The sequence below is a fragment of the Aquarana catesbeiana genome, linkage group LG09 (assembly GCF_042186555.1).
Source record: "Aquarana catesbeiana isolate 2022-GZ linkage group LG09, ASM4218655v1, whole genome shotgun sequence".
NCBI lineage: Eukaryota > Metazoa > Chordata > Amphibia > Anura > Ranidae > Aquarana > Aquarana catesbeiana.
Genome location: NC_133332.1, coordinates 54,130,889 through 54,158,543, shown reverse-complemented (window position 1 = coordinate 54,158,543; position 27,655 = coordinate 54,130,889). Strand labels below are relative to the sequence as shown.

Genomic DNA, 27,655 nt, shown 5'->3' with positions numbered 1-27,655 from the left:
CATTGTTGGGTGGTGGTATAGGCAACCGGCCACGTTGGGCTTTCACTTTGTCTCCTCTTTGCATAGAGTAACATGTTTGGGCTGTATACGTATGTCTGTATATGTCTTTTAAAAAAAAAAAAGGTAAACGAATTGTTTAGTTTTTGCAATGTACCCGCATGTCCAACACCCTTCTATAGTCTATTCATTAACCAGATATAATTGTATTGAAGCCAGATCAGTAAAAAAAAAAAATCTACGCTTTGTTTAGTAAAGCCGGCCATAGACTGTTCAAATCTTGGCCGAGATTCAAAGCATATATGGGCAGGCTGAATGTACCCAAGTTGATTGATCAAGCAACTTGAGTACAACCAGCCTGTCGGATTTTATATGAGATTATTGCTAGCAGCTGTTATAGCTGCTAGCAATAATCGATGTGTTCTCCCGGCCGGGGCGGCTTCCCACGCCGGAAGAACACAATGGCTCCGCAGGAGAGATTCCCCCATCAACACTGACTGTGTTGATGGGGGAATTGTGTGGCTTTTCTTTCCTGCGTGGTTGCAGGAAAGAAAATTGCTCCATCTATGGCCGGCTTAAAGTATTCTTATATCAGGGGCTTAGTATTCTCCGTGATGTGCCTGCAGCCTAATCCTCTTAATAGGGAGAAGTATTGGGTTCAAAGACTTGGGGAAGTAGTCCTCTTTATGCAGTGACATCTAGTATCTATCTCCAGCCTAAACCTACCCGGGGCCGGATGAGAATTCACTCTCTGGAGAATGTGGACAAAGCTCTCCAGTTTCTCAAGGAGCAGCGGGTCCATCTAGAGAACGTGGGCTCACATGATATCGTAGACGGCAATCACCGGCTTACCCTGGGCCTTATCTGGACTATTATCCTCCGTTTCCAGGTATTATATGCCATCACCAGTCACATGACAGCTTTAAGACATTGCTTTAGACATCAGTATTAGTTTTCTTCCACTACTGTATCTAAAAAGACTGAAGTGCATGTAAAGTATAATTCCACGGTCGTGCAATGTTGGATGGATGTGTGGGATTAATGAGTGCTTCTTATTCACCTCTGACATCGGCTGGCATTAGGCCTGATGCTATCCTCTCAGCTGCTTCTTATTCTGTCACCGGCTGGGTAAAGCTGAGGAAGCATGAACCTCATCCATGGTGTCCTGTCTGTCTTCTGTTAGATTAATAGTGGCAAGGTATCAGCAATGGCGATACTTGTAAATCTAATTTGTAGCTTGTCATTTCATTATTTGACCAAAAGCAACATCAATTTTTTATTTATTTTTTGTTCCATCATCAATTTCATATCCATGTGTGATTGCAGCAGACATTCCCTGGCTGACCAGGGGCTGGTTGGGTCCTCCTGGCAATTGTTCCCTTAAGGCTGCTTTCACACTGGGGCGGTAGGGGGCGTCAGCGGTAAAACAGGCTGTTTTGGGGCGGTTTGCAGGCGGTATTTTGAGCGCAATAACGCCTGCAAACCGCCCAAATGTGAAAGGGGCCTAAGTGTTACTAAACCCACAACAGTAAAATCAGTCTGTATATGCAGTAAAGCAAGCTTTTTATACCCACTGTGGAACTTAAGGGGTTAATTCTCTGCATTATGTAAAAGGGCTGTTTGATCCTGTCTTCTCTGATCCTCCCCTCATTCTACTGTCCCCTAATAATTTCCTGATAATACAGAGTCTATGGAGTCAGGCTGCACATGCTCAGTTTGGTGTGTATTGCTTTAGAGGTTCTTTTTTTTTTTTTTCTTCGGAGGATGCATGTGATCAGCACAGGATCAATCAGCACTGTCCAGACAGAAGGTCAGGGGCCTCGCTCCTAGGACAGTTAGAATACTCCTCCTACAAGCTTTAGCTTGTGCTTGGCTGGACACTGCTAGAAGTCACAAGACTGCTATATACTGCTGATGAGAAAAGGAATTCAGCTGTTTATATTTACTAAAATAATTGCATTTCCATGTTCTGTGTACTGTGGGAGACCAAGTATAGGGAATGCAGGGTGCTGGGTTTAGTAACACTTTAAGAAGAAGGTCAACCCAAGGGGTGTCTGCACTGTACAGTACATAAATATTCATACTTAGCCAAAACAAATGTACAAAAATCAGGGGGGGATTAACAAAGGGAATTATGTGCCTCTTCTGCGGAAAATAGCCTGACTGCTTGCAAGTTTTTGTAAAATGCCTTCAATTTCGCTTTAGCACATTGAGCACAGTAAAATAAACATTCCCCGGTAAGCTGTTTGTTAAAATTTTTACCCCAGCACTTGCAATTTACAACATTCAATGCTGCTGACTCCTGACTCCTGCTCTCTCAGTGCTGCTTCTTTGAACTTCCAGCCTTTGCAAGAAAGAGTGAACAGTGCAGACTGTTGTCCTGGAGAAGGGACTGTAGCCCCTGCACACAGGGGTGGCTCCATAAGATATTGCAAGGGAAAGGAGCCACCGTAAAACTGGAAGCCTGGGGCAGTGGCATGGTAGCAGCATAAACTGGAACATAGCAAAGGGTTAAAGGATACAGATTTTGCCACCACCAAATTAACAATGTTATAAGAGTTCTATGGGGGTTATTTATTAAAGGCAAATCCATTTTGCACTTGAAATTGCACTGAAAGTGCACTTGGAAGTGCAGTCGCTGTAGATCTGAGGGGGACATGCAAGGAAAATAAGAAACAGCATTTTAGCTTGCACATGATTGGATGATAAAATCAGCAGAGCTTCCCCTCATTTCAGATCTACCCCTCAGATTTACAGCGACTGCACTTCCAAGTGCACTTTCAGTGCAATTTCAAGTGCACTTGTAGTGCAAAGTGGGTTTGCATTTCGTAAATAACCCCCATAGAGGTTTTTTTTCTTGTACTGTGCCAAATCGTGTTAAAAGTGCCATGTGAGAGTCTCTGTAAACGTCTGATCACATACCCCAAAATATGAAGTACCGTACTTGCATCAAGTTAAGAACAGTTCTAAATTATACACCATTACCAGTAAATATGGTGATGAGGAATAGCGACGATCAGTCTGCAGCAATGAGAGGAGTGGGGGCTATGTATGGATGGCCAGCGAGGTTCAGCAATGCAGGAAAGAGAGGAAAAGGATAAGAATGTAGGATGACCCCAGTGGAAGATTATCTCCAATTTGCTTTAAAATCTTGATGCACATCAGATTGAGCGCACTTAAATCGGGCACACCACCATGCAACAAATTACTGAATTAATGTGCTCTACTGTTATCAATTTGTCATAGGAAGTGCTAATTAAGCAGGTGTAAAGAAATTGGCACATTTTTCCGCGTGAGCCAGCCTTTGTTATCCCCCCCTTTGCATGCACACGTGACCAAATATGACACCAGCCATTTGCGGCCTTTAACCTCCTGACACCAGCCTCACACATATTTGCAGCTCTACAGAGGTGGGCTTTTAACGCCAGGGTGTTGCATATAAGAATCCATTTATATGCACTAATTGGGCACTCCCAGCATAGTGACGGAGCTGTCACTGACAGCATTTTTCAATCGGGAGCCAAGGACGAGCTCTCAATCGTTTCATGTGATAGCCTACTAAAGAAATCACATTTTTGGGAAGTCTGGTTCCAGCTCTCAGCTTTAGGTACCAAATAAAAGGCTGGTGGCAAGGTGTTAAAGATTGTTTGGGAGCTGACCTAAACCGACAGGCAACTGTGAACAGTTCTCACCGGAGACATGCTTTGAATGCAGCATACATTGCGCATGCGCTAGTGGGCAGGATGTAAATGAAAACACTACAGAACATAACATTAGCATGTTTGGTTAAGGATTTATTAATAGTTTTTGGATACACTTAATATGAGCTTTTTTGGGGAAAATTGGTTGGCTTAGTTTCTCTTTAATCAGAGGAGATTTGTTAAGCAGAGCTCCATGCAAACAATCTAATGCACAATTTAAACACATATTTGTTTATTGATTTATCTGCAACAGTATTTGTAATTCTGTCCAACCTTGCGGCTTACACACTTCTGCCACACTGAACAGCCAGGCATCTGATACTCTTATGGGGCGTACACACGGTCGGACTTTTCGTCTACAAAAGTCCGACAGCCTGTCCGACAGACTTCCGGCGAACTTTCGGCGGACTTGCAGCAGACTTTCTAACGAACGGACTTGCCTACACACGACCACACAAAAGTCCGACGGATTCGTACGTGATGACGTACACCGGACTAAAATAAGGAAGTTCATAGCCAGTAGCCAATAGCTGCCCTAGCGTGGGTTTTTGTCCGTCGGACTAGCACACAGACGAGCGGATTTCGGGGTCCGTCGTAGTTACGACGTAAAGATTTGAAGCATGTTTCAAATCTAAAGTCCGTCGGATTTGAGGCTGAAAAAGTCTGCTGAAAGTCCGGAGAAGCCCACACACGATCGGATTACCAGCCAGCTTTAGTCCGTCGGCGTCCGTTGGACTTTTGTAGACGAAAAGTCAGACCGTGTGTACGCCCCATAAGGGCTCATGCATGTACCCGCCTGGAGCTGTACAATGTAGGTTTGAAAGTATTCCCCTGCCAGAAGCCATAGGTGCTGCATACAGCTGCCACATAGACATGAAAGGCTGCTGTATGTGGGTATACATTGGTACTTGTGTAAACCCTTGCATGTGTAGAGATGTAAAACCTCAAACACAGTTTTACGCAAGTACCAGCGTATTCCTGCATACAGCCACTCATGTCTATGGGATGGCTGTAGGCATCACCTGTAGCTATGGGTGGGGAAATACACCCTCATTTTATTTTGTACAGCCCCAGGCGGCTGTATACAGTACATGAGCCCTTATTTTCAGGTTCACCAATGCAGATTGGGGGTGCAGTAAAAAAAGTCAGGGAAGCATCATGTTAAAGCAGGGGTCCACCTATCTATCGTTTTTTTTTTTTTTTGAGTTAATTCACAAGCTTTTCTTCTCAGCATTACATACTCACATATTGTGTGTAATATGTCCGCCTGTGTCAGATTTCGTCGGAAAGAATAACTTATATTATTCACTGCAGGCGGTTTCCATCTTCATTGTGGGCATTTGAAGCCCACAAGCATTTATTTCCTGGATGTGGTGAATGCTGTGCTCCCAGCATTCACCGCTCGTTCCCGCACATGCTCAGTGGCATCCTGGGAAGCCTGAGACTAGCTCCCAGGAGTCTGGGAGAGGCTAGAAACACGCCTACTCCCACGGGAGGAGAACCAGGAAGTGCAAAGAAGAATAGAAAAATAAAAGTTTTTTAAACGGCATGTCAGCATCTAGGCAAGGAAGAGAATACATACAGATATTGTTCAAAATTTGGGTGGAACTCCGCTTTAACATGCTGTCTTCCTCTCCTCGCCTTGCCTCCTTCCCTACATGTATATGTGGCTGCAATAAAAAGCACATGTATTAGGTCAGGGTTTCTCAACCTTTTTTTTTTTTTTTTTTTTTTTTTTTTTAGTCATGCCACCCTTTAAAATCCTGAGATACCCCATTCCTAAACGATATTTATTGGGCTAAAGGACAGTGACATCTGCACTGGATTATGATGTCACCCAGTGATGGCGCCACATGGGGGAGTTCAGCCCCCTTTACATTAATATCTCTCCATTACATCTTCACTTTGAAATCAGAGATGCCCTCATACCATCCAACCTTCCTATTGGGGTTCACCCATCACAACAGAGTCCTACTCCGTCACAACAGAGTCCCCCCTTCATAAATAGCAACAAATGATGCCATGCATCCTGATCCCCCAACCACAGAATCAAAGGATGCAGTGTGGTAGATAGGGGTAGGGCGCTATGAAGCTATGCCAACTTGGCTGCATGCTGCCCCTCAACCCCTCTTCTTCCTCATGGCACCACTGAAAACTGGGGGCAAACCCCCAGCGCCCCCCTAGATCCGGCCCTGCTAAAAAGCAGTGTGAAGCTGAAGCTAAAAGTATCTGAAGGATACTGTATTTCTGGCTGTGCAGCATGACGAAGTTGTGTAAATCACAGGACTGTCTGCACAGAATTGCAAATCCTTTGGCAAATAAAACAGCAAACATACAGAATGTATTTCAACTACGTATTTAACTATTTGCATAATATCTGTTTTTACATGCCATGCCATTGGTTACCTTCTCTTTACTGCATTAATACATAGTGCCATCAGGGTCTGCCTATAATCAGGAGGAATATACTACCTTTTTACATCTCATCTTGATCTGACATTTGCTTTTTCCTAGCGGGAGTAATGTGGCATCAGGCTGAGCAGGTAAACACTGAAAGCTTGAATCTAGCAAAGGATTCAGCTTCCTCGGGTATTCCAATGCCTTTCAGGGGGCAACTGGGAATAGTAATCACATCCAGCATGTTGTGGGTTTTAACCCTGGGCCTCCTCATTTGAATGTCATACCATAGGCCACCTTTTCTTTGCATTAGTACATAGTGCCATTCTATAATCTGGGTGGGGGGGGATATACCATTTTCTTGCATCTCATCCTGATCTGATATTTGCTGGTGAGAGTAATAAAACATCAGAGTGAACGGGTAAACAGAGGAAGCTTGAATCTACCAAAGGATCCAACTTCCTTGGCTATTCCAGTGCATTGCCGGGGCAGCGAGGAGATGTAATCACTCCAGCATGGTCTGGTCTGCCCTTGAGCCTCTCTCCATTTGAATGTGCCTGGAATAGCTCCTCTGGTGGTAAGATACCCATGGCACCTCAGTTGTCCCTTCTCATTTTCTTCTTCTCTGAGACCCACTTAACTTTTCTCCCTGTCACCAAATTGCAGATCCAAGTTATCAAGATAGAAACGGAAGACAATCGCGAGACAAGGTCAGCAAAGGACGCCCTCCTCCTGTGGTGCCAGATGAAGACTGCAGGGTGAGTTGTGGACATAAGTTCATGCTGAGAAGCCAGAAAACCATTAATATTACATTAATGCAATGTTATCTTTGTGCAGCTATCCTGAGGTCAATATACAGAACTTTACCACAAGCTGGAGAGATGGGCTGGCCTTCAGTGCTCTGATCCACAGACACAGGTATTGGGTGTGTGGTTATTATCACACAGAGAAGCAGAAAATCTTACTTGCTTACTTTCTAGACATAGATCCTTTTATAGCATTTTTTCCGGTCGCATTTTGCTGTATTTTATGAAATAAAATAATAAAAAAATAATAAGCATATCTGTTTTGTACTTATTGTTGCAGGGTTCTGATTTTACCAGACAAAACTGTGAAATACTGTCAGTCACTCTCTGCTCTGCCCCTCCAGAGCTCACTAGAGCGCTGGACTGTGGAGGAGGTGGGAGCAGCTGGCTCAGGCTCTCAGTGGCTCACTGAGAGGCTGAACCAGCTGTCGGTCTAGGCATCTGGGTGGTTCCCACCATTAAAGTCAGAGTCTCTCCAGAGTCTGGACCAGCTGAGTGATGTCAGCTGACAGCGGGATTTAGTGCACTCCTGTGATCCCCAGGAGAAGTAGGACCAAAAGAGCTTTGGTCCTACTTCTCCTTTAAAGTGTTTGTAAAGCCTCAAGGTTTTTCACCTTAATGCATACTGTGCATTAAGGTGAAAAACCTGTGCTGCAGCTCCCCCCAGACCCCCCTTTTTTCTGACCTGAGCCCGATCCAGCGATGTGCACGAGCGCAGCGGCTCCAGCGCTGTCTCTCTCCTCATTGGATAGATTGAGAGCAGCAGGAGTCTTTGGCTCCCGCTACTGTCAATCAACTCCAGTGACGCAGGGGGGGGGGCGGGTCCTGCTGTCTGTGTCATTGGACGCAGCAGTGGAACTCATTAGCAACCCTGCACAGATGCTCCCATGGAAAGCGGCTTTCTGTGGGGGCACCAGATAAGGAGGAGGGGCCTGGAGCGCAGGGGGGACACCCCAGAAGAAGAGGATCGGGGCTGCTCTGTGCAAAACGGAGCAGGTAAGTATAGGCATGTTTGTTATTTTTATAAAAACAAAACAAAAAAAAAACAAGGGTTTACAACCCCTTTAAATGGAACCTTGCGGAATAATATACATATACTAGTGAGTGTCGGAGTCTGCTCTTCCCTGGCACCCAGAATCAGACCCTTTAACATGACTCACTCTAAGAGGTACAGAACACTGTGCTCCTGATTATTATACCTACCTTTAGCCCCCGTTCACATCGGTGCGATTGACATGTCCAATCGCAGCCTATTGCCAGCAACGGCACTGTGTCATTCGATGCGACGCTGACTTTGCGGCGCCGCACCAATTTCCTAAAGCTGTTCCTGCACTACTTTTGGCAACTTCGGGGGCGATTTCAATAGACATCTGTGCATGAATCCGCACATATGTCTTTTAAATTGCCCCTGAACTCGCACTGAAATACTGGTTTGAAATCGTGTGAGTTCAGTTGAATTTACACGATTTCAAACCTGTGTTCAGTGTAAACAAGGGCTCAGGCTCCATGCACACTAGCGGTTTTATGAGCTCCTAGAAGCTGTTATTAGCATTTTTTTCTGCTCCTATAAGCTAAATAGTGTTATCCAATGTGTCCATGCAAACCACGGTACTTTTGGCTAGTAACGTTTTTTGAGCTTCAGCATCTAGGAGCTCCTAAATGCTCCTAAAACCCTCCTAAATGCTACTAAAACGCTTCTACAAAAAGCTATTACCAGCGTTTTTTCATCCAGTGTTTTTTTTTAGCTTAAAAAAATGCTAGTGTGCGTGGAGCCTTACGATTACATTTTAATGCCCCGTACACGCGGTCGGATTTTCCGATGGAAAATGTCCGATCGGAGCGTGTTGTCGGAAATTCCGACCGTGTGTGGGCTCCATCGGACGTTTTCCATCGGATTTTCCGACACACAAAGTTGGAGAGCAGGAGATAAAATTTTCCGACAACAAAATCCGTTGTCGGAAATTTCGATCGTGTGTACACAAATCCGACGGACAAAGTGCCACACATGCTCAGAATAAATAAAGAGATGAAAGCTATTGGCCACTGCCCCGTTTATAGTCCCGACGTACGTGTTTTACGTCACCGCGTTCAGAATGATCGGATTTTCCGACAACTTTGTGTGACCGTGTGTATGCAAGACAAGTTTGAGCCAACATCCGTCGGAAAAAATCCTAGGATTTTGTTGTCGGAATGTCCGAACAAAGTCCGACCGTGTGTACGCCCTATAAAGGTAAAACTCCAGGGTTGTCAGCTCAGTGCCTATTGAGTTACTCACTCAGACATGTAGCCAGTGCTGTCTGTAATGCCTCTCATCCAGTATACTTTTTTCAGGTTAGTAAAATTGTAGTAAAACCAAGATCAGGATGACATCTGCTCTGCCTGCACTAAACAATCAGCAATGGTTGCTTCCAATATTTTTATGCTCACCGGTTCCTTTAACCACTTAAGGACCAAGCCTCTTTTTGAGATTTGTTGTTTACAAGTTAAAAACAGTTTTTTTTTTGCTAGAAAATTACTTAGAACCCCCAAATATTATACTTTTTTTTTCTAACACCCTAGAGGATAAAATGGTGGTCGTTGCAATACTTTCTGTAACACCGTATTTGCTCAGCGGTCTTACAATCACACTTTTTTTGGAAAAAATACATTTTTTTAAATTAAAAAATAAGACAACAGTAAAGTTACCCCAATTTTTTTTTTATATTGTGAAAGATAATGTTACACCAAGTAAATTGATACCCAACATGTCACGCTTCAAAATTGCGCTCGCTCGTGGAATGGCGACTTTTACCCTTAAAAATCTCCATAGGCGAAGTTTAAAAAATTCTACAGGTTGCATGTTTTGAGTTACAGAGGAGGTCTAGGGCTACAATTATTGCTCTTGCTCTACCGATCGCAACGATACCCCACGCGTGTGGTTTGACCACCGTTTTCATATGTGGGCGCTACTCACGTATGCGTTCACTTCTGCACGCGAGCTAGGCGGGACGGGACGCGTTTAAAATTTAAAAAAAAAAATTCTTATTTATTTTACCTTTTATTTTTAATTTTTACACTGTTCTTTTAAAAAAAAATTGTGTCACTTTTATTCCTATTACAAGGAATGTAAACATCCCTTGTAATAGAAAAAAAGCAAGACAGGACCTCTTAAATATGAGATCCGGGGTCAAAAAGACCTCAGATCTCACATTTACACTAGAATGCAATAAAAAAAAAAAAAAAATGGCCGTTTAAGAGCTATGGACGAAAGTGATGTTTTGACGTCGCTTCCGCCCTGCAATGGTATGGAGACGGGTGGGGGCCACCTTCCCCTCACTCGTCTCCATACCCAGCAAGGTAGAAGATCCGATCGCCTCCGCCACTGCAGACGGCTCCGGTAAGTGGCTGGGGGGGGGCCCTCTCTCGCCGCCAATAACAGTGATCTCCCGCCGCCGCAGAGACCACTTTTATCTGAAAGTTAGGACGTATATCGGCGTGCGGCGGTCCGTAAGTGGTTAAAACTGCAGCTAGCACTCCCATTAGGATATGTATTCTAAACTCCCAGAGAGGAGCTAAAGGGTGCTTTAAGGAGTTTCAAGAAAGATGTTTGCAACATGTCAAATGGTTTTGCAAGGTTATTCAGAGTTGCGTTCACAATATAAAGCAGGCCATACACTTTACAAATGTTGGCCAGTTCCTGATGAACCAAGATTTGCTCTGAGAGTGGTCTTTTTGCCATCCTCCTGCTGGTATACAGAACTTTGTTTGAAAAATCAAAGGAGCTTGACAGAAATTTTTTGGCCAAGCATTCCATCAGATGCAGCTCATGTTCAGTTATTCTGACAATTGCCGGCAGTGGCTGTCAGAATACAATAACCTCAGCGAGAGATTTGTCCGTCTGCGCTGTATAGCGTGGATGTAGGAAGCAAATCTAGGAGTATCTGGCCAGCATAAGACTGAGCAATGGCTGTGTGTTTAGGGCAGGGTTGTCCAACCTGCGGCCCAAAGCAGCTATGAATGCAGCCCAACACAAAATAGAAAACTTACTTAAAGCGGAGTTCCGGTGAAAAAAATATCATTTTTTTAAATTGATCCTATCATTATTACTAATACAATTCAAAAACTAGTATACAATATTTATTATGTATTTAGCAAAAATATTAATTTCTTACTGAATATTTGCTGCCTCCTGTTGTGGCCGTGGCCATCATGATTGTGGGCATGTGAAGCCCAATCGAGATCTCTTCTTGGATTCGTTTTGGAGAAGTGCATGCTGGGTAACCAGCATGCACCTCTCGATCTCGCGCATGCGCGATTCACTGGCCATAGCGCTGATTGTTTCTAAAGTTGCCATAACAACGGGCGGCGACGGAGGAAGGTCCCACCTCGTTGTTATGGCAACATCACAGTACTGCCCACAGACTCCTGGGAAATGATGTCACAGGCGAGGGAGGAAGTGACAAAGAGCTCTGCGCACCAGGAAGTGGCAGATTAAGAGGACTACATAGCAACAGGGTGATTCTGGTAAGTATAAAAAAAAAAAATTCCCTCAAATGTTTTTTTATAGGTTTAGAGGAGTCTGATTCTGAAAAAAAAATTTTCAGGGTGGAACTCCGCTTTAAAAATGTAGATTTTTTTGGAAAGTTTTTGTAAAAATAAGTTTAGAGTTAGCGAACACATGCGGCTGAAGAGTTTGACAGTGACGCTTTACTGGACTTTTATCAGTTTTATCTTCCTAAAGAAAAATCTCCCACTCTTCACAATCACGCTTTATTCATGTCGTCAGTTTTTGGCAGCACCTATATTTGTGAGCAACTATTTTTAAGGAAGAAGCACACGAAAGAGCAAAATTGGAACCAAAATATCTAATGAGCACCTTGAGAATTCATTGAGAGTCACTACTCCATCCATCTAACCAGATATTGCTGTGCTAGTTTATTAAAAACAGTTTCAAATATCACACTAGTTTTTATATTGCCCTCTTTTATTTTTATAACAAAAGAATATTACAATAAAAATATGTTTTATTACTCGGATAGGTACATTATCTATATCCGTGATCGTTAACTTGTGATCTGCCTGAGTTTCTCTGCTCATCAGCTCTCCTTATTGATAGTTTATTTTATGTGTGGCCCAAGACAATTCCTCTTCTTCCAATGTGGCCCAGGATAATCAAAAGGTTGGACACACCTGGTTAAGGGCTTTATATGTGTATAAGCTCTGGTTCACACTGGTGCGGCTGTGAAATCACGCTACTTCAGCGCAATTTCAAAGCTGCAGATCAGTGCGATTTGCACCTCCGATTTTATTGCAGCTTGCTAGCTTTGTTTAACAGAAGTCTATGCAAATAGCAATAAAATCTGAAAAAAGTAGTGCAGAAACCTTTTTCAAATTTACCGTGACATGAGTGGAAGCAATTTGAACAGTTCCATTGCTGACAGTGGGGTGTGACTTGTCATGCGATTTGGAACTGTTAAAGCACATGACAAATCGCACCGGTGTGAACAAGGCCTTGACTAATCTGGGACCTGAATTGTATTGCAGTATTCTTTATGACCAGTAGAGGAGGGTAGCTATGAATCAATGTTCATCTAATGTCCCGTACACACGGTCGGATTTTCCGACGGAAAATGTGTGATAGGACCTTGTTGTCGGAAATTCCGACCGTGTGTGGGCTCCATCACACATTTTCCATCGGATTTTCCGACACACAAAGTTTGAGAGCAGGCTATAAAATTTTCCGACAACAAAAACCGTTGTCGGAAATTCCGATCGTGTGTACACAAATCCGACGGACAAAGTGCCACGCATGCTCAGAATAAATAAAGAGATGAAAGCTATTGGCCACTGCTCCGTTTATAGTCCCGACGTACGTGTTTTACGTCACCGCGTTCAGAACGATCGGATTTTCCGACAACTTTGTGTGACCGTGTGTATGCAAGACAAGTTTGAGCCAACATCTGTCGGAAAGAATCCTAGGATTTTGTTGTCGGAATGTCCGAACAAAGTCCAACCGTGTGTACGGGGCATAATAGTGTGCACATCCCAGATATTACCTTTACTTTTCTTCTGTTCTTTTTGCTTTGCATTCAAAAATATTTTATTCTTTATTTTTTTATCTTCCGTAGAAAAATGATAACTGGGATCTGATGCTGTGGATAGTACATCCAATTTTATGCTGAACAGAACAGTGTTGTGTGTAAAATCCATTAAGGTGTTGATTTGTTAATTGATTTATTTCCATAGACCGGATATAATTGATTTCAGCAAGTTGACAAAGTCAAACGCAACCCACAACCTCCAGTACGCATTTAATACAGCTGAACGGCAACTGGGTCTGATCAAACTTTTAGACCCGGAAGGTGAGTAGATGTGAATACTGGATTACAGGAACCTGGAGGGAAAAAAATATTATCTTATTATATAAGAAAAAATGATGTGGATGTCTTTGCACACACAGGAGCATGGAAAAACAGCTGACTTTCAACTTATTACTGAATCTCTGACTGCTGTTTTAAGCCCACGAGTATGCTTATAGTTTTCAACGCACCTGTATACCATAACTAAACTTGGTAGTATTGGCAAGATGAAAAACACTGCCTATACATACCATTACACTACCAGGATTCATAATTGCAAGCTGGAGCAGCGCAGGCAGTGTTAGGTTCTTTCTAACTGTATTTGCAGACTTCTTGTATGTAAGGAGCTGCGATTAGACATGTGCAATTTGGTTGGTAACGAATAGATTTTCGTACGAATTTGTTAGTATTTGTACATTCGGATCAATGCGAACATCCAAATAGCTGAAAGAACCAAAATATGAAAATAACGAAATTACGAATAAATAAAATAACGAACATGCGAAATTACGAACAGACAAACTTCCGAAAATACGAAACTCCGAAACCGTAAAAGAAAGAAAATGACATCTATAACGAAAGATTTGCATTTCGTATTTTCAATCCTTTGTCTGTTCATAATTTCGTATGTTCGTATTTTAATCCGTGTGTTCGTAATTTCGTTTCATTGTCTGTTCATAATTTAGTTTGTTCGTGTTCTCGAATCATTCTTTTGAATGGACAGTGTAAGTGTATCTTAGTATGTATGTTCGTAATTTCGTATGTTCGTATTTTCATTCGTATGTTCATAATTTCGTGTTCTCGAATCGTTCTTTCGAATGGGCAGTGTATTAGTGAGTGATGTATCTTACTTAATATCTTTAGCCAATCAGCTTATCCCTTTTGTGTCTGAGTCACACTGCATTCCTGAATCTTTTTAGATTCAGTTGAGGAGAGTCCGGTCTGGTGACTGAGGGAGTGGACTGGAGTAAGTACAAGATTTATTAGAAAAGCAAGCATAGGATTATTATCCTTTATTTCCTACGAAAGTACGAATCAACGAAAAAGGCAATCTCACAAAAGTAACAATTACTAAATTACGAGTAGTGTACCGAATAAACGAAAATTATTATCTAACAAAATTCCAAATTTCAAATCAAAGAAAATTAGACTAACAGAATTACGAATCATTTCCTATTAACGAAAATATAACTGTTATGAAAATACGAACGAGTCAGAATATGAAACCTCGCGTCTTCCGAAATTACGAATCGCTAGACTAATGGAATTACAAATCATTTCGTATCAATGAAAATAAAACTGTTACGAAAATACGAACGAGTCCGAATATGAAAACTTGCGTCTTACAAAATTACGAATCATTACGAATCAACAGAAACGTAAAGAAATTAAACTAAACTAAATTTTTTGTTGTCTAGCTGTGATCTTCTTCTTGTTAATACTGTTAAAGAGGAATTTGGCTTTTTTATTTCTTTTACAGCAACTGCAAATACAGCAACCGGTTCTTCTTACTGCTGCGTGTCCCCAGCGCCACCATCTTGGATATGGGAGGCAGCTGTGGCTTTCTGAAAAACCACAGCGGGCTCCACCCTGCGCATGTCTGAACTCGCATGGTGCTGTGTGAATGGTCCTGCAGCCTCCTGGGACATGTGACGGGTCCCAAGACGCTACGGGAGAGGAGTGGGCAGGGCAAGGGATGTCATCTTCACCTAGGCAAGGATTGCAGAAGTGGGAGCGGGTAGCTCCCCCCAAAAGAATTGTAACTCAGTTACAGGCTGGGGGGGGAGGCAGTGAACCAACAGGACTTTGTGAGTGAAGTTCTGCTTTAAGTTTGATAGGTGAGAGGCAGCGTGCTTGCACCACACATAACCCAATGCAGTGCGGGAACATTTACAATTGCAAGTGTGCCTATGGACTAAGTCTATAATATGAAAGGTTGCATTTTACCATCAACGTTTGCTTGTGTTTTCTTTCTAGATGTTAACACAGAGAATCCAGATGCGAAATCCATCATAACTTACGTGGTGTCCTTTTATCACTACTTCTCCAAGATGAAGGCTTTAGCTGTTGAGGGCAAACGTATTGGAAAGGTAACCTTTGCCCAAGGACATGAGTCCCCAGCAATCTATAAAAATACATTTTTCATCGTTCACACTAAATTGATGAAAAACTGAATTTGGGTTGTCATGAGTCCCTACATTTGAATGAGCACCATTCTCTTGTAAATTCTGCTGTGTTGGAATATGAGACAAAACATTGCTGAAAGTATCTGTAAACTTGTTCACTAAAATCTCAAATAAGATTGAACTTGTTATTGCTTTGGAGGTCCCCGTTTAGGCACTTCCTGTTATAGTGTGACAACACTGTCACATGTTGCACAGACATGCTGCACTGTTGTCACTATTGCTAAACTGAGAAATAATGTGTAGCAATTACTGGAGTACATGTATGTAAGCAGGAAGTGGCTGAAGGTGGTTAGCAACACTGTGATGCAACAAAGGATGAAAAAAGAGCTAACACATTCTGTATTAGGAAAAATGGCAGTTGCTTTGTTGGTACATAATGCTTTAATAAGCTGAATTTCATTCAGTTAGTGTTTACGTGTTCTTTTAACCACCTCAATACAGGGCATTTTCACCCCCTTCCTGCCCAGGCCATTTTTCAGCTTTCAGCGCTGTCACATTTTGAATGACAATTGCGCGGTCATGCAACACTGTACCCAAATTAAATTGTTATAATTTTTCCCCACAAATAGAGCTTTCTTTTAGTGGTATTTGATCACCTCTGTGATTTTTATTTTTTGCGCTATAAACAAAAGAAGAGTGACAAGTTTGAAAAAAACACAATATTTTTTACTTTTTGCTATAATAAATATCCAATTTTTTTTTCTTTAAAACAAATTTTTTTCTCAGTTTTGGCCGATACGTATTCTTATACATATTTTTGGTAAAAAAAAATCGCAATAAGCGTATATTGATTGGTTTGCGCAAAAGTTATAGCGTCTACAAAATAGGGGATAGATTTATAGCATTTTTATTATTATTTTTTTTTTTACTAGTAATGGCGGGGATCTGCGATTTTTATCGTGACTGCGATATTGTGGCGGACATATCGGACGCTTTTGACACATTTTTGGGACCATTCACATTTATACAGCGATCCGTGCTATAAAAATGCATGGATTACTGCATAAATGTGACTGGCAGGGAACGGGTTGACACTAGGGGGTGATCGAGGGGTTAATTATGTTTCTAGGGAGTGATTCTAACTTTAGGGGGAGGGGATTCACAAGGGGAGGAGACCGATTGGTGTTCCTCTGTACTGAGAACACACCATCGGTCTCCTCTCCTCTGACAGGACCTGGATCTGTGTGTTTACACTAACAGATCCACGGTCCTTATCGGTTACCGGGCAATCGCGGGTGCCCAGCGGACATCGCGGCCTCCGGACATGCGCACTGGGTCCCCAGTGACACGGCGGGTGCGCGCGATTGCCATCAGCATCACGCGCGCGCCCCCCTGGGGGGCCGGGAAAGCGAGGGTGTCATATGACGCCCTCCCGCCACGAGAGCTGCACCGCCTGGCCGTCAATTGACAGCCGGCGGTCAGAAATCAGTTAAAGGAGAAGTATGGCCAAAGCTTTTTTGGCCATACTTCTCCTATGGATCACTGGAGTGCAGTTCGTTTTGCCGGTCTAGGCTTGGGTAAGATCCCAACCATACGGTCTGGATCCACCCAGATGCCTGGACCAGGATCTGCTGAGAGCCTGAGCCAGCCCCTCCCACCCCCTTCACAGCCCAGCACTTCAGTGAGTTGTGGAGGGGAGAGCAGAGAGCCAGAGCCTGACAGTCCCGGCTCTCTGCTCAGAGCAGTGGGGGGAGAACTGAGCGATCAGCTGTGTTTGATTGCTAAGCTCTCACTACAGAGCAGGTGGGGGACAGATGCAGCATCGGATCAAGGCTGCTTCCACCTATATTTGTTTGTTTTTTTACAATCTGGAACTTCTTTTTTAAGTAGACTTGTCACAATCCTGGGTCCTTCAAGCTGAGCATAAGACAGTTAAATTATTAAGCAGCGATCATTTTTAGTAAAAACTCAATATCAATTGCATCATTTCATCAAATCAGTAGATCCAAAGATATAGGCAGAGATATGCAAATTTCAACTTCAAAAATTAAGGTTACCCCTCTCCCTGCCACATACTGAGCTCCCTTATTGATCAGTGAGGCCACCTATCACCTAAAAGTCAGTAAATTATTACTAGTATACAGCTGTAGACACCTTCATTTGCTAGCAGTTCACCCTAGTTTACTTGTTGAGCACCCCAGGATTCTCAAATGAAATGGTGCTTTGGTATACAAGTTCACTGACCCATCACTGTCAATGCCTATCGATGCCTGTCAATGCCTATTCTAGCATCTTTGCTTCCCTGTTGGAAAGTTTCTAGGTTTGTTGCAAGTGTAATTTGAAGTGTTAGGTCACCTTTTGGGGAGAAATGAAAAGTTGAGCGAACACCCTTCCTCCCCCCAGTCCCCGCTATACTTACTTCCCATCAGTGAGCACGCAGCCAGCCAGAACCAATTTAGAAGTGCTCTGATCCATCCCGGAAGCCCTAAAGAATGAAGATGGAGAAAAGCTTGGATTTTAAATCCTGACCGCTACACCGGCTTTGTGGGATTGGGTGTTAACTCAACTTTTCTTTTTTTCTGAAAAGGAACTAACAATTTAAAAGGTTATAAATTGCTTGGGATTTCTGTACCCGCATATGGTGATGTGTCATTCAACATAAAGTCTGAGCAATTTCCTCAGCTAAATACAGTTTTTGCTTACACTCTTGCTTTTGCTAAATTTCCTTACAGCTGACTATGCTTTACCGGCTTTTCTGAAAATGAAGGTCGGAAATTGACCATTTTGGAGCTCCAGTTCTCTAAAAGCTGGAGAAATGTACATTGCCTGCTTTTGTACTGTAGACTTGTATTATCTGTTGTGTGCAGGTGCTGGATCAGGCTATCACCATTGAGAAGGACATCTACAGATATGAAGATTTGGCATCAGAACTTTTAGAATGGATTGAGAGAACCATATCAATCATCACAAACCAGAAATTCGCCAACTCCTTGCTGGGCGTCCAGCAACAGCTTCAGGCATTCACCACATATTGCACCACCGAGAAACCATGCAAGTGAGTGTGGGACTTCATGAACACGTTTTCTGGTACACTATAGTTTACCATGTTCCCAAAACAGTACCTTTGGATTGGTCTTTTCATGTATATAGCTCATTGCCTTCCTGTAAAATTGTTAATTAGACAAAGATTAGTAAAGTTCCTCAAAGATCGAAAAAAGCTGTGCCTGTGTTGTGAATTTTGAAAGTTAATTTGTCACTCTTTATTATATTGCAGCCATTTGCTAAAATCATTTAAGTTCATTTTTTTCCTCATTAATGTACACACAGCACCCCATATTGACAGAAAAACACAGAATTGTTGAAATTTTTGCAGATTTATTAAAAAAGAAAAACTGAAATATCACATGGTCCTAAGTATTCAGACCCTTTGCTCAGTATTTAGTAGAAGCACCCTTTTGATCTAATACAGACATGAGTCTTTTTGGGAAAGATGCAACAAGTTTTTCACACCTGGATTTGGGGATCCTCTGCCATTCCTCCTTGCAGATCCTCTCCAGGTCTGTCAGGTTGGATGGTAAACGTTGGTGGACAGCCATTTTTAGGTTTCTCTAGAGATGCTCAATTGGGTTTAAGTCAGGGTTCTGGCTGGGCCATTCAAGAACAGTCACAGAGTTGTTGTGAAGCCACTCCTTCGTTATTTTAACTGTGTGCTTAGGGTCATTGTCTTGTTGGAAGGTAAACCTTTGGCCCAGTCTGAGGTCCTGAGCACTCTGGAGAAGGTTTTCGTCCAGGATATCCCTGTTCTTGGCCGCATTCATCTTTCCCTCGATTGAAACCAGTCGTCCTGTCCCTGCAGCTGAAAAACACCCCCACAGCATGAAGCTGCCACCACCATGCTTCACTGTTGGGACTGTATTGGACAGGTGATGAGCAGTGCCTGGTTTTCTCCACACATACCGCTTAGAATTAAGGCCAAAAAGTTCTATATTGGTCTCATCAGACCAGAGAATCTTATTTCTCACCATCTTGGAGTCCTTCTGGTGTTTTTTTTAGCAAACTCCATGCGGGCTTTCATGTGTCTTGCACTGAGGAGAGGCTTTTGTCGGGCCACTCTGCCATAAAGCCCTGACTGGTGGAGGGATGCAGTGATGGTTGACTTTCTACAACTTTCTCCCATCTCCTGACTGCATCTCTGAAGCTCAGCCACAGTGATCTTTGGGTTCTTCTTTACCTCTCTCACCAAGGCTCTTCTCCCCCGATAGCTCAGTTTGGCTGGACGGCCAGCTCTAGGAAGGGTTCTGGTCGTCCCAAACGTCTTCCATTTAAGGATTATAGAGGCCACTGTGCTCTTATGAACCTTAAGTGCAGCAGAATTTTTTTTGTAACCTTGGCCAGATCTGTGCCTTGCCACAATTCTGTCTCTGAGCTCTTCAGGCAGTTCCTTTGACCTCATGATTCTCATTTGCTCTGACATGCACTGTGAGCTGTAAGGTCTTATATATAGACAGGTGTGTGGCTTTCCTAATCAAGTCCTATCAGTATAATCAAACACAGCTGGACTCAAATGAAGGTGTAGAACCATCTCAAGGATGATCAGAAGAAATGGACAGCACCTGAGTTGAATATATTGTCACAGCAAAGGATCTGAATTCTTAGGACCATGTGATATTTCAGTTTTTCTTTTTTAATAAATCTGCAAAAATGTCAACAATTCTGTGTTTTTCTGTCAATATGGGGTGCTGTGTGTACATTAATGAGGAAAAAAATGAACTTAAATGATTTTAGCAAATGGCTGCAATATAACAAAGAGTGAAAAATTTAAGGGGGTCTGAATACTTTCCGTCCCCACTGTAGATACAGAGGTGAGTGAGGGGTTGGTTTTAAAGTACTTTTACTGCTTGTTCAGATTATGTAAATACTTTAGGTTGCATGATCTAGTCACAGATTCACTTTAAATTCTTCCACCATTTTTAATAGGTTCCAGGGGGCTGGAGGTCTGCCACATTTTGGAAAATATGAGGGAGAGACAGAAAAAATAGAAGTCAAAGAAAGGATAAAATCCTGTTATTAGCCCTGACTTTTTTTTTTCTTCTTCTTCTTTTGACGTGTTAACATACCATATCTACTTTTTAGAGAAGTCTACAGGATTAATGGCATTTTAAACATGAATTCCTAAGTACTGGCAGCTATACATTGAACAGCATGTGATGTTACATGTCTGCATTTCCAATTAGCCCTCAAAACTGTTGTTATTCCATGTGTCTTCTATACCATTCTATGCATTAAGGTAAAAAACATTCTGCATGCAGCTCCCCACCTCAGTCCCTCCTTATACTTAGCTGAGCCTGAACTCGATCCAGCGATGTGCACGAGAGCAGAGGCTCTCTCGGCTCTCTTCCTACTCATTGGTTTAGACACAGGGGGAGCCATAGGAGCGCCGGCAGGGGTTTCCGAGAAGAGGAGGAACGGGGCTGCTTGTGTAAAACCACTGCACAGAGCAGGTGAAAAATTATAAAAAAACAAAATAAAAGAAAAAAAGCTAGTTTGGCTGTACTTCTCTTGTGGATCACAGGAGTGTAGTTGGTTTTGCACTCATGTGACCTGTTTGCCGCAGAGAGCGGCCTGGAGTCCGGTGTCTGCTGACATCACATAGTCAGTCCAAGCTCGGGTGTCATCACGACTATAGAGTCAGGATCCGCCCATATGTCTGGACTGGCACCTGGCTCAGCCTCTCAGCGAGCCGCTGGGAGCCTGAACCGCCCGCTCCCACCCCCTCCACAGCCCAGCGCTCCAGTGAGCAAGGATGTGGCAGAGCAGAGAGCTGATACTCTGATTGACAGCCAGCAGTTCTCTGTTTACGTAAAACCAAACCATTATACACTAACAATACGTGCTATATTATATTGTGTACATACTAAATTTGCCACTTGAGTATTCATTTTCTGTAGATTGCAAAAGACCTGGTTGATTCCGCTGTTCACTGTCCCCCCCCCGCCTGTGTCCCCGCTGCAGCCTGAGATTGTGTAGACCAGCTGTTGCCACATCTACGAAGCATGCTCTGGTTTCAGTTCCCTTCTAAGCTGTTTGTACACAGTGGTAAACATTACGGTGGCAGGATGCTGATTGACGGAGGTTTCACCTCCCTGTTAGTCCCAGCACATCCTGTGATGGGCAGAACTTCCTCCAGATATCGTTACAGTGTGAACAAAGCAAAAGCTATTGTTAGTCAATTTGTGAAGTCTTGTAAAGTGATTGTAAAACCTTATTTTTTTTCTATAAATAACAAATATATTGTACTTACCTGCTCTGTCTAATGGTTTTGCACATTACAGCCCCAATCCTATTCTTTTTGGATCCCCTGCCGGTGCTCCTGGCTCCTACTGCCTTCTGAGTGCCCCCATAGCAAGCCACACAGTGCAGCTCAGTCTTGCACCCCCCCCCCCGCCCCCTCTTCACTGGATTTGATTGATCTGGATCCAGTAAGGAGGGAAAGAGAGAGCAGCGTTGCTGCTCTCGGGCACAGCACAGGATCGAGATCAGGCTCAGGTTGGTATTTAGAGGGGGTAGAAGGGAGCTGCACGTAAGAGGTCGATGGATAAAATTATGAAGATTATTAAAAAACAATGCATGAGTGTATAAATATATGCATTAAGCCCCTTTGACCGTATGTCCGTATTTTATCCATCTGTTTTCGGATGAAATACGGTCATACATGCATCCCTATGGGATAGCGGGTGTCAGCGGATAAACATCCGCTGACACCCAATATCATCCGTCCCCGCTATGGTCTAATTCTGCAGACGGAGGAAAATCCTATTTTTCTATCCGTCTGCAGAGCGGATCGGATGAACACGGACAGACGGTCCGTGTTCATCCAAATTCCCCATAGGAGAGAGCGGAGATCTGACAGGCGGATCTTCACGGGGCAGATCCTCACGGATCTGTCCCGTGTGAAAGGGGCTTAAAAGTGATTGCAAACTTTCACCTTGTAAAACAACCCATTCAGTTTAAAATAGAAATGAAAGGCAAAACATTTGTATATAGATATAAAAAAATTATAAATACATTTTTTCTTTTTTTTTTTATAAGTGATGATATTCCATCTGTTCTCAGCTGCATAAGAGCTGGGGGGGAGGGGAAGCAGCAGTACAATGAGTGAATGGCTGTGCAGCGGGGGCGTGTCAGCAGAAGTCTGATCATTCGAGGAGAGTACACTGAGTTCCCAGCATAGCTAGAGAACTGACCACGCTGTGCTCTCCTGCCTAGTGTGGTCAGTTTTTAATAGGAAAGCAGAGGGACTGGCAGGAACACCAGAGATTTCAAACAAAGGAAGCAATACATAGAGAACAGGAGACTTTATCATACAAGTACATTATATAGGCACATATCAATAATATGAAATGTTGGGATGATATTACATGTTCTTTAACCCCTTCACACCGACCGTACGCAAAGTTGCATTCATGGCTTAAAGAGGTTACACCGGGGTGATACCTGCAACTGTCAACATTCTGGCAATAGCACTGTGTTTTTGCGATCTTTTTCAGGGTGTCGTTAATCTAGCATTGACATCTGCAGCAGATTGCATGGACGATGTGTGATTGCCCAGTAGTGTGTTGTGATGCGGGGAAACGCAGCAAATCTTTTGCGTTTCTGGCATCGCATCAGTGTGAACCAGGGCTAAGGAAGTAAAAACATGTGATCTGGATTGTTCATTCAGGTGCATTTATTTTTTATCTGCCTACTTGTTTTAATCATAGTCATACCATAGCTGCTACTTTTATCTAGATTCCAAGAGAAGGGAAATTTGGAGGTTCTTCTCTTCACCATTCAGAGCAAGCTGAGGGAGGAGAAACGCAAAGTATATGTTCAACCTGAGGGGAAATCCATATCTGATATTAACAAGGTGAGTTGTTATTCTCTGTATATCAGGCATGTCCGCGTTCCGGTTTCGAACGGCCCGCCTGGTAATTTGGACATGTATATCTTTTGTGGCCCCCAACGAATTCCTGAGCTCCACAAAAGATATATATGCTGGCAGCCTTGGAGGGAAGAGGAAGGGGGCGGGACAAGTGCTGTACATACAGGAGAATTTCCTCTTTACATGCCGTCCTCTGTAATAGGATTCCCGTCTCCTGGGCTGCCATTGGACGACTGCTCTGTCCATCATAGGAGGCGGGACTTTGTATTAAAGAGACCGCCGAGAAAACAGGAGATTCTCCTGTATGTAATCTGTTGGCGCTCGTCCCGCCCCCTCCCTGTCTCCTCCAAGGCTACAGATGGGCATCGATCAGGCTGCACTGATGGCAATGGTAAGTCTGCATTCATGTCAATATTGAGTCTGCATTCATGTTAATGGAGGTACTGCATTCATGGCAATGTGGGTGCTGCATTCATGGCAATGTGGGTACTGCATTCATGGCAATGGGTGTGCTGCATTCATGGCAATGTGGGTGCTGCATTCATGGCAATGGGTGTGCTGCATTCATGGCAATGTGGGTGCTGCATTCATGGCAATGGGGGTACTGCATTCATGGCAATGGGGGTACTGCATTCATGGCAATGGGGATGCTGCATTCATGGCAATGGGGGTGCTGCATTCATGGCAATGTGGGTGCTGCATTCATGGCAATGTGGGTACTGCATTCATGGCAATGGGGGTGCTGCATTCATGGCAATGGGGGTGCTGCATTCATGGCAATGTGGGTGCTGCATTCATGGCAATGTGGGTACTGCATTCATGGCAATGGGTGTGCTGCATTCATGGCAATGTGGGTACTGCATTCATGGCAATGGGTGTGCTGCATTCATGGCAATGTGGGTGCTGCATTCATGGCAATGGGGGTACTGCATTCATGGCAATGGGGGTACTGCATTCATGGCAATGGGGATGCTGCATTCATGGCAATGGGGGTGCTGCATTCATGGCAATGTGGGTGCTGCATTCATGGCAATGTGGGTACTGCATTCATGGCAATGGGGGTGCTGCATTCATGACAATGTGGGTGCTGCATTCATGGCAACGGGGGTACTGCATTCATGGCAACGTGGGATGCTGCATTCATGGCAACTTGGGTGCTGAATTCATGGCAGTGGTGAGTCTGCTTTCATGGAAATGGGGGTGCTGCATTAGTGGCAATGTGGGTACTGCATTCGTGGCAACGGGGGTGCTGCATTCGTGGCAACGTGGGTGCTGCATTCATGGCAATGTGGGTACTGCATTCATGGCAATGGGGGTGCTGCATTCATGGCAATGTGGTTGCTGCATTTATGGCAAATGGGTACTGCATTCATGGCAACGTGGGTGCTGCATTCATGGCAACGTGGGTGCTGCATTCATGGCAATGTGGGTGCTGCATTCATGGCAACGTGGGTGTTGCATTCATGGCAACGTGAGTGCTGAATTCATGGCAATGGTGAGTCTGCATTCATTGCAACGGTGGGTGCTGCATTCGTGCCAACGGTGGGTGCTGCATTTGTGCCAACGGGGGTGCTGCATTCATGGCAACGGGGGTGCTGCATTCATGGCAACCTGGGTGCTGCATTCATGGCAATGGGGGTGCTGCATTCCATGGGAGTGGTGGGCTACATTCATGGCACTTGTGAGGCTGCAGATGGGCACTGATTAGGCTGCATTGATGGGCACTGACACTTAATTTGCTTCACAGTTCTTTATTTAAATTGAAGATTTTTTTCCCGAAACTTCTTTCTTAAACTTCTCTTTTCTTACCTGGAAAGTAAAGGCATAATGTGCTAGTATGCATCGCATACTAGCACATTATTTGAAACTTACCTGCAGACAAAGCCCTCGTCGTCCTTGCTGGAGACCACATCCATCTTCGCCCGTCTTCCTTCTGCGTCTGCGGACTCGGTCTGTGTGACTGGCTGAAGCCGCGTGATGCCAGTTTCGTGAATGCGCGCAGGAGCCGCCGGTCACAGCACACAGCTCTGAAGAAACGGCATGGGTGGCTGTTCCTTCAGAGCGCAGGAGCCGATGACATCATTGGCGCAGTAAACAATATCTGCTAAACGGTGCAAATTTAGGAGATATTTACAGTTCCATTGATTGACTTGGGTACAACCAGCTTATCAGATTTTTTTACATGCGATTACTGCCAGTGGTTATAGCTGCTTGCTGTAGTCATTGTGTTCTTCCCGCCAGGGGAGCTTCCCGTGCCCCCCCTGCCGGCAGAACACAATAGCGCTACAGGAGGGATTCCCCCATCAACACTGACTGTGTTGATGGGGCAATCAAGCAATTTTCTTTCCTTCCACCTGTGGTAGAAGGAAAGAAAATCAAATCATCTAAAGCCTACTTTAAAGTAATTACCTGGATTGCCCAAGCATTAGTATTCATAATGTGGAAAAGGGAGGGTCACACACAGATATCTCCTGACCCCAGCTCATCTTGGGGGGAACGGTACATATAGGAAAGGGTTTACTAAGAGCCGGTTCACACAGGGGCGGCACGACTTGCAGCACAACTCACAGAGGCGACCTGCACACGACTTCAGCGGCGGCTTGCAAAATGACTTCTGTATAGAAGTCAATGCAAGTCGCCTGAAGTCGCCCCAAAAGGATAACAGGAACCTTTTTCTAAGTCGGAGCGACTTGAGTCGTTTCTATTAGAACGGTTCCATAGTACAGAGCGGAAAGCGACTTGTCAGGCGGCTAAGTCGCCTGACAAGTCGCCCCTGTGTGAACCAGGTCTGAATATTTCAGATGTTACTTCCTTGAGATAACTTTCTTGTGGTTTGTCTGCAGCTGTCCGCAGACATAGGATTGTTGCCTGATCCTCTAAAATAGGCTGGATTGGGTGACAAAGCACAAATTACATAACAAACATCCCTTGTCTATGGCCAATTTAAAGTAGTATTAAATCCTAATAGTAAAACTGCCCTTTACATTAAGCTGCACGCAAATAGTGCGAAATACAATTCTTTTTGTGCCCCACTTTCAAACGTTCCTAATGCTTTTTTTTCCCTTGGAAGCACACCTGGTGCATGAGCAATTGGCTCCATGGGAGCTGTGTCCGCCTGACACATGCACAGTAGTGGGCTTAGAAATGTAAGCACAGTACTATGCATGCACTGGTCAAGAACTAGCTGTCCCTACTGTGCATTTGCCAGACGAGTACAGCGCTACTGCTTCCCCTACTGCTTATGCATCATCTGGGCACCACACTTGCAGCCCTTAACGTACATGCTTCTCACGAGCAAGGCACCAGGTGGTGGGAGGGTTGCAATATAACAGGTGAAATGTGAGCGCTGAGCCCGACACAGTTACAGATTAACAGCCAGTAAAGCAATTATAAGAGGATAACAATTGAAATAAAGTTAAAATTAAAAATTAAAATTAACATTTAAAAGCAATTTCAATAATTGATGAGGATGGATGAACATAGGTCTATTAGCAAAAATTATAGATTTTAATGTCCATGTAAACTGGAGAAATGTCCATAGTAACTATATGATACAATAACCACGTTAGAAGGCTGCCCTGATAGGAGAAAAGAAGTTGTCCTCTAGGTGCTGTAACATAAGAACACAAGGCGCCACTCTAAGTGCAGAATGCCATAAAATTTATTAAAACAAATAAGAAAGGTGGTACTCACAAAGGTACATGTTAAAAAAGCATGTTGGTAATGTAACTGCAGTGTCCTTGGCGGTTCCTGATCCGGTCTTTGTGGTGCTGGTGTCCGGTGGACAGGCTCGGCAGTGGATGCCGTCGCTTCCTGCCGCTGGAACGCACGCTGTAACCCAGGAACCACAGGGATGAGATCACTTCCGGATATGGGGGACGTACAGGCGACGCGTTTGCGGAGCTACGCTCCTTCCTCAGGTGGGAGGGTTGCATTTCTGGCTGGGAGGTTGTCAGCTGCTTCATTGAAAGCCAGACAGGGAAACCGGTGCTTGTAACTCCCCCCACCGCCGCACCGATCACCCCCAACTGCCCATCAAATTTCCATTAATCTCTGGGCCCCCTTGCCCTCTTTAGGCTTCCAGTGTCCTCCACGTGCTCCTCTGGCTTCCCGGGTCCTCCTTGGCCCCCCCCCCCTCCTGGATCTGTCAGGATGGAGAGCGGAGGAAGGAGCTGCTAAATATGTCACTTACCGCCCGGCTCTTTTCTTTTCTGAATGAACAGAGTCAGTGATCACTGACTGTCTATTCATAACTGAGCATCGTAAACTGAACAGAAGTCTCTGTCTCCTGTCCATTCATCTTCAGTACTGAGATTGCTGAGAAAGGGACTGGGGAATCTCTGTCCTCAGTCCCTTTTATGCCCCGTAC

At 44.0% G+C, this 27,655-nt stretch overlaps 1 protein-coding gene across 2 annotated transcripts in view; it reads left to right on the top strand.

Moving 5' to 3' along the window:
• SPTBN4 (spectrin beta, non-erythrocytic 4) overlaps positions 1–27,655 on the top strand; it is a 285,984-nt gene that overhangs the window by 20,716 nt on the left and 237,613 nt on the right. Inside the window, exons 4-10 of one of the 2 annotated variants that reach the window (XM_073598514.1) lie at positions 713–886; positions 6,762–6,853; positions 6,933–7,013; positions 13,127–13,242; positions 15,217–15,329; positions 18,233–18,420; positions 23,154–23,271. In XM_073598514.1, coding sequence (XP_073454615.1) covers positions 713–886; positions 6,762–6,853; positions 6,933–7,013; positions 13,127–13,242; positions 15,217–15,329; positions 18,233–18,420; positions 23,154–23,271 — 882 coding nt within the window. The remainder of the gene's footprint in view (positions 1–712; positions 887–6,761; positions 6,854–6,932; positions 7,014–13,126; positions 13,243–15,216; positions 15,330–18,232; positions 18,421–23,153; positions 23,272–27,655) is intronic. The other variant, XM_073598515.1, reaches the window with a different exon arrangement.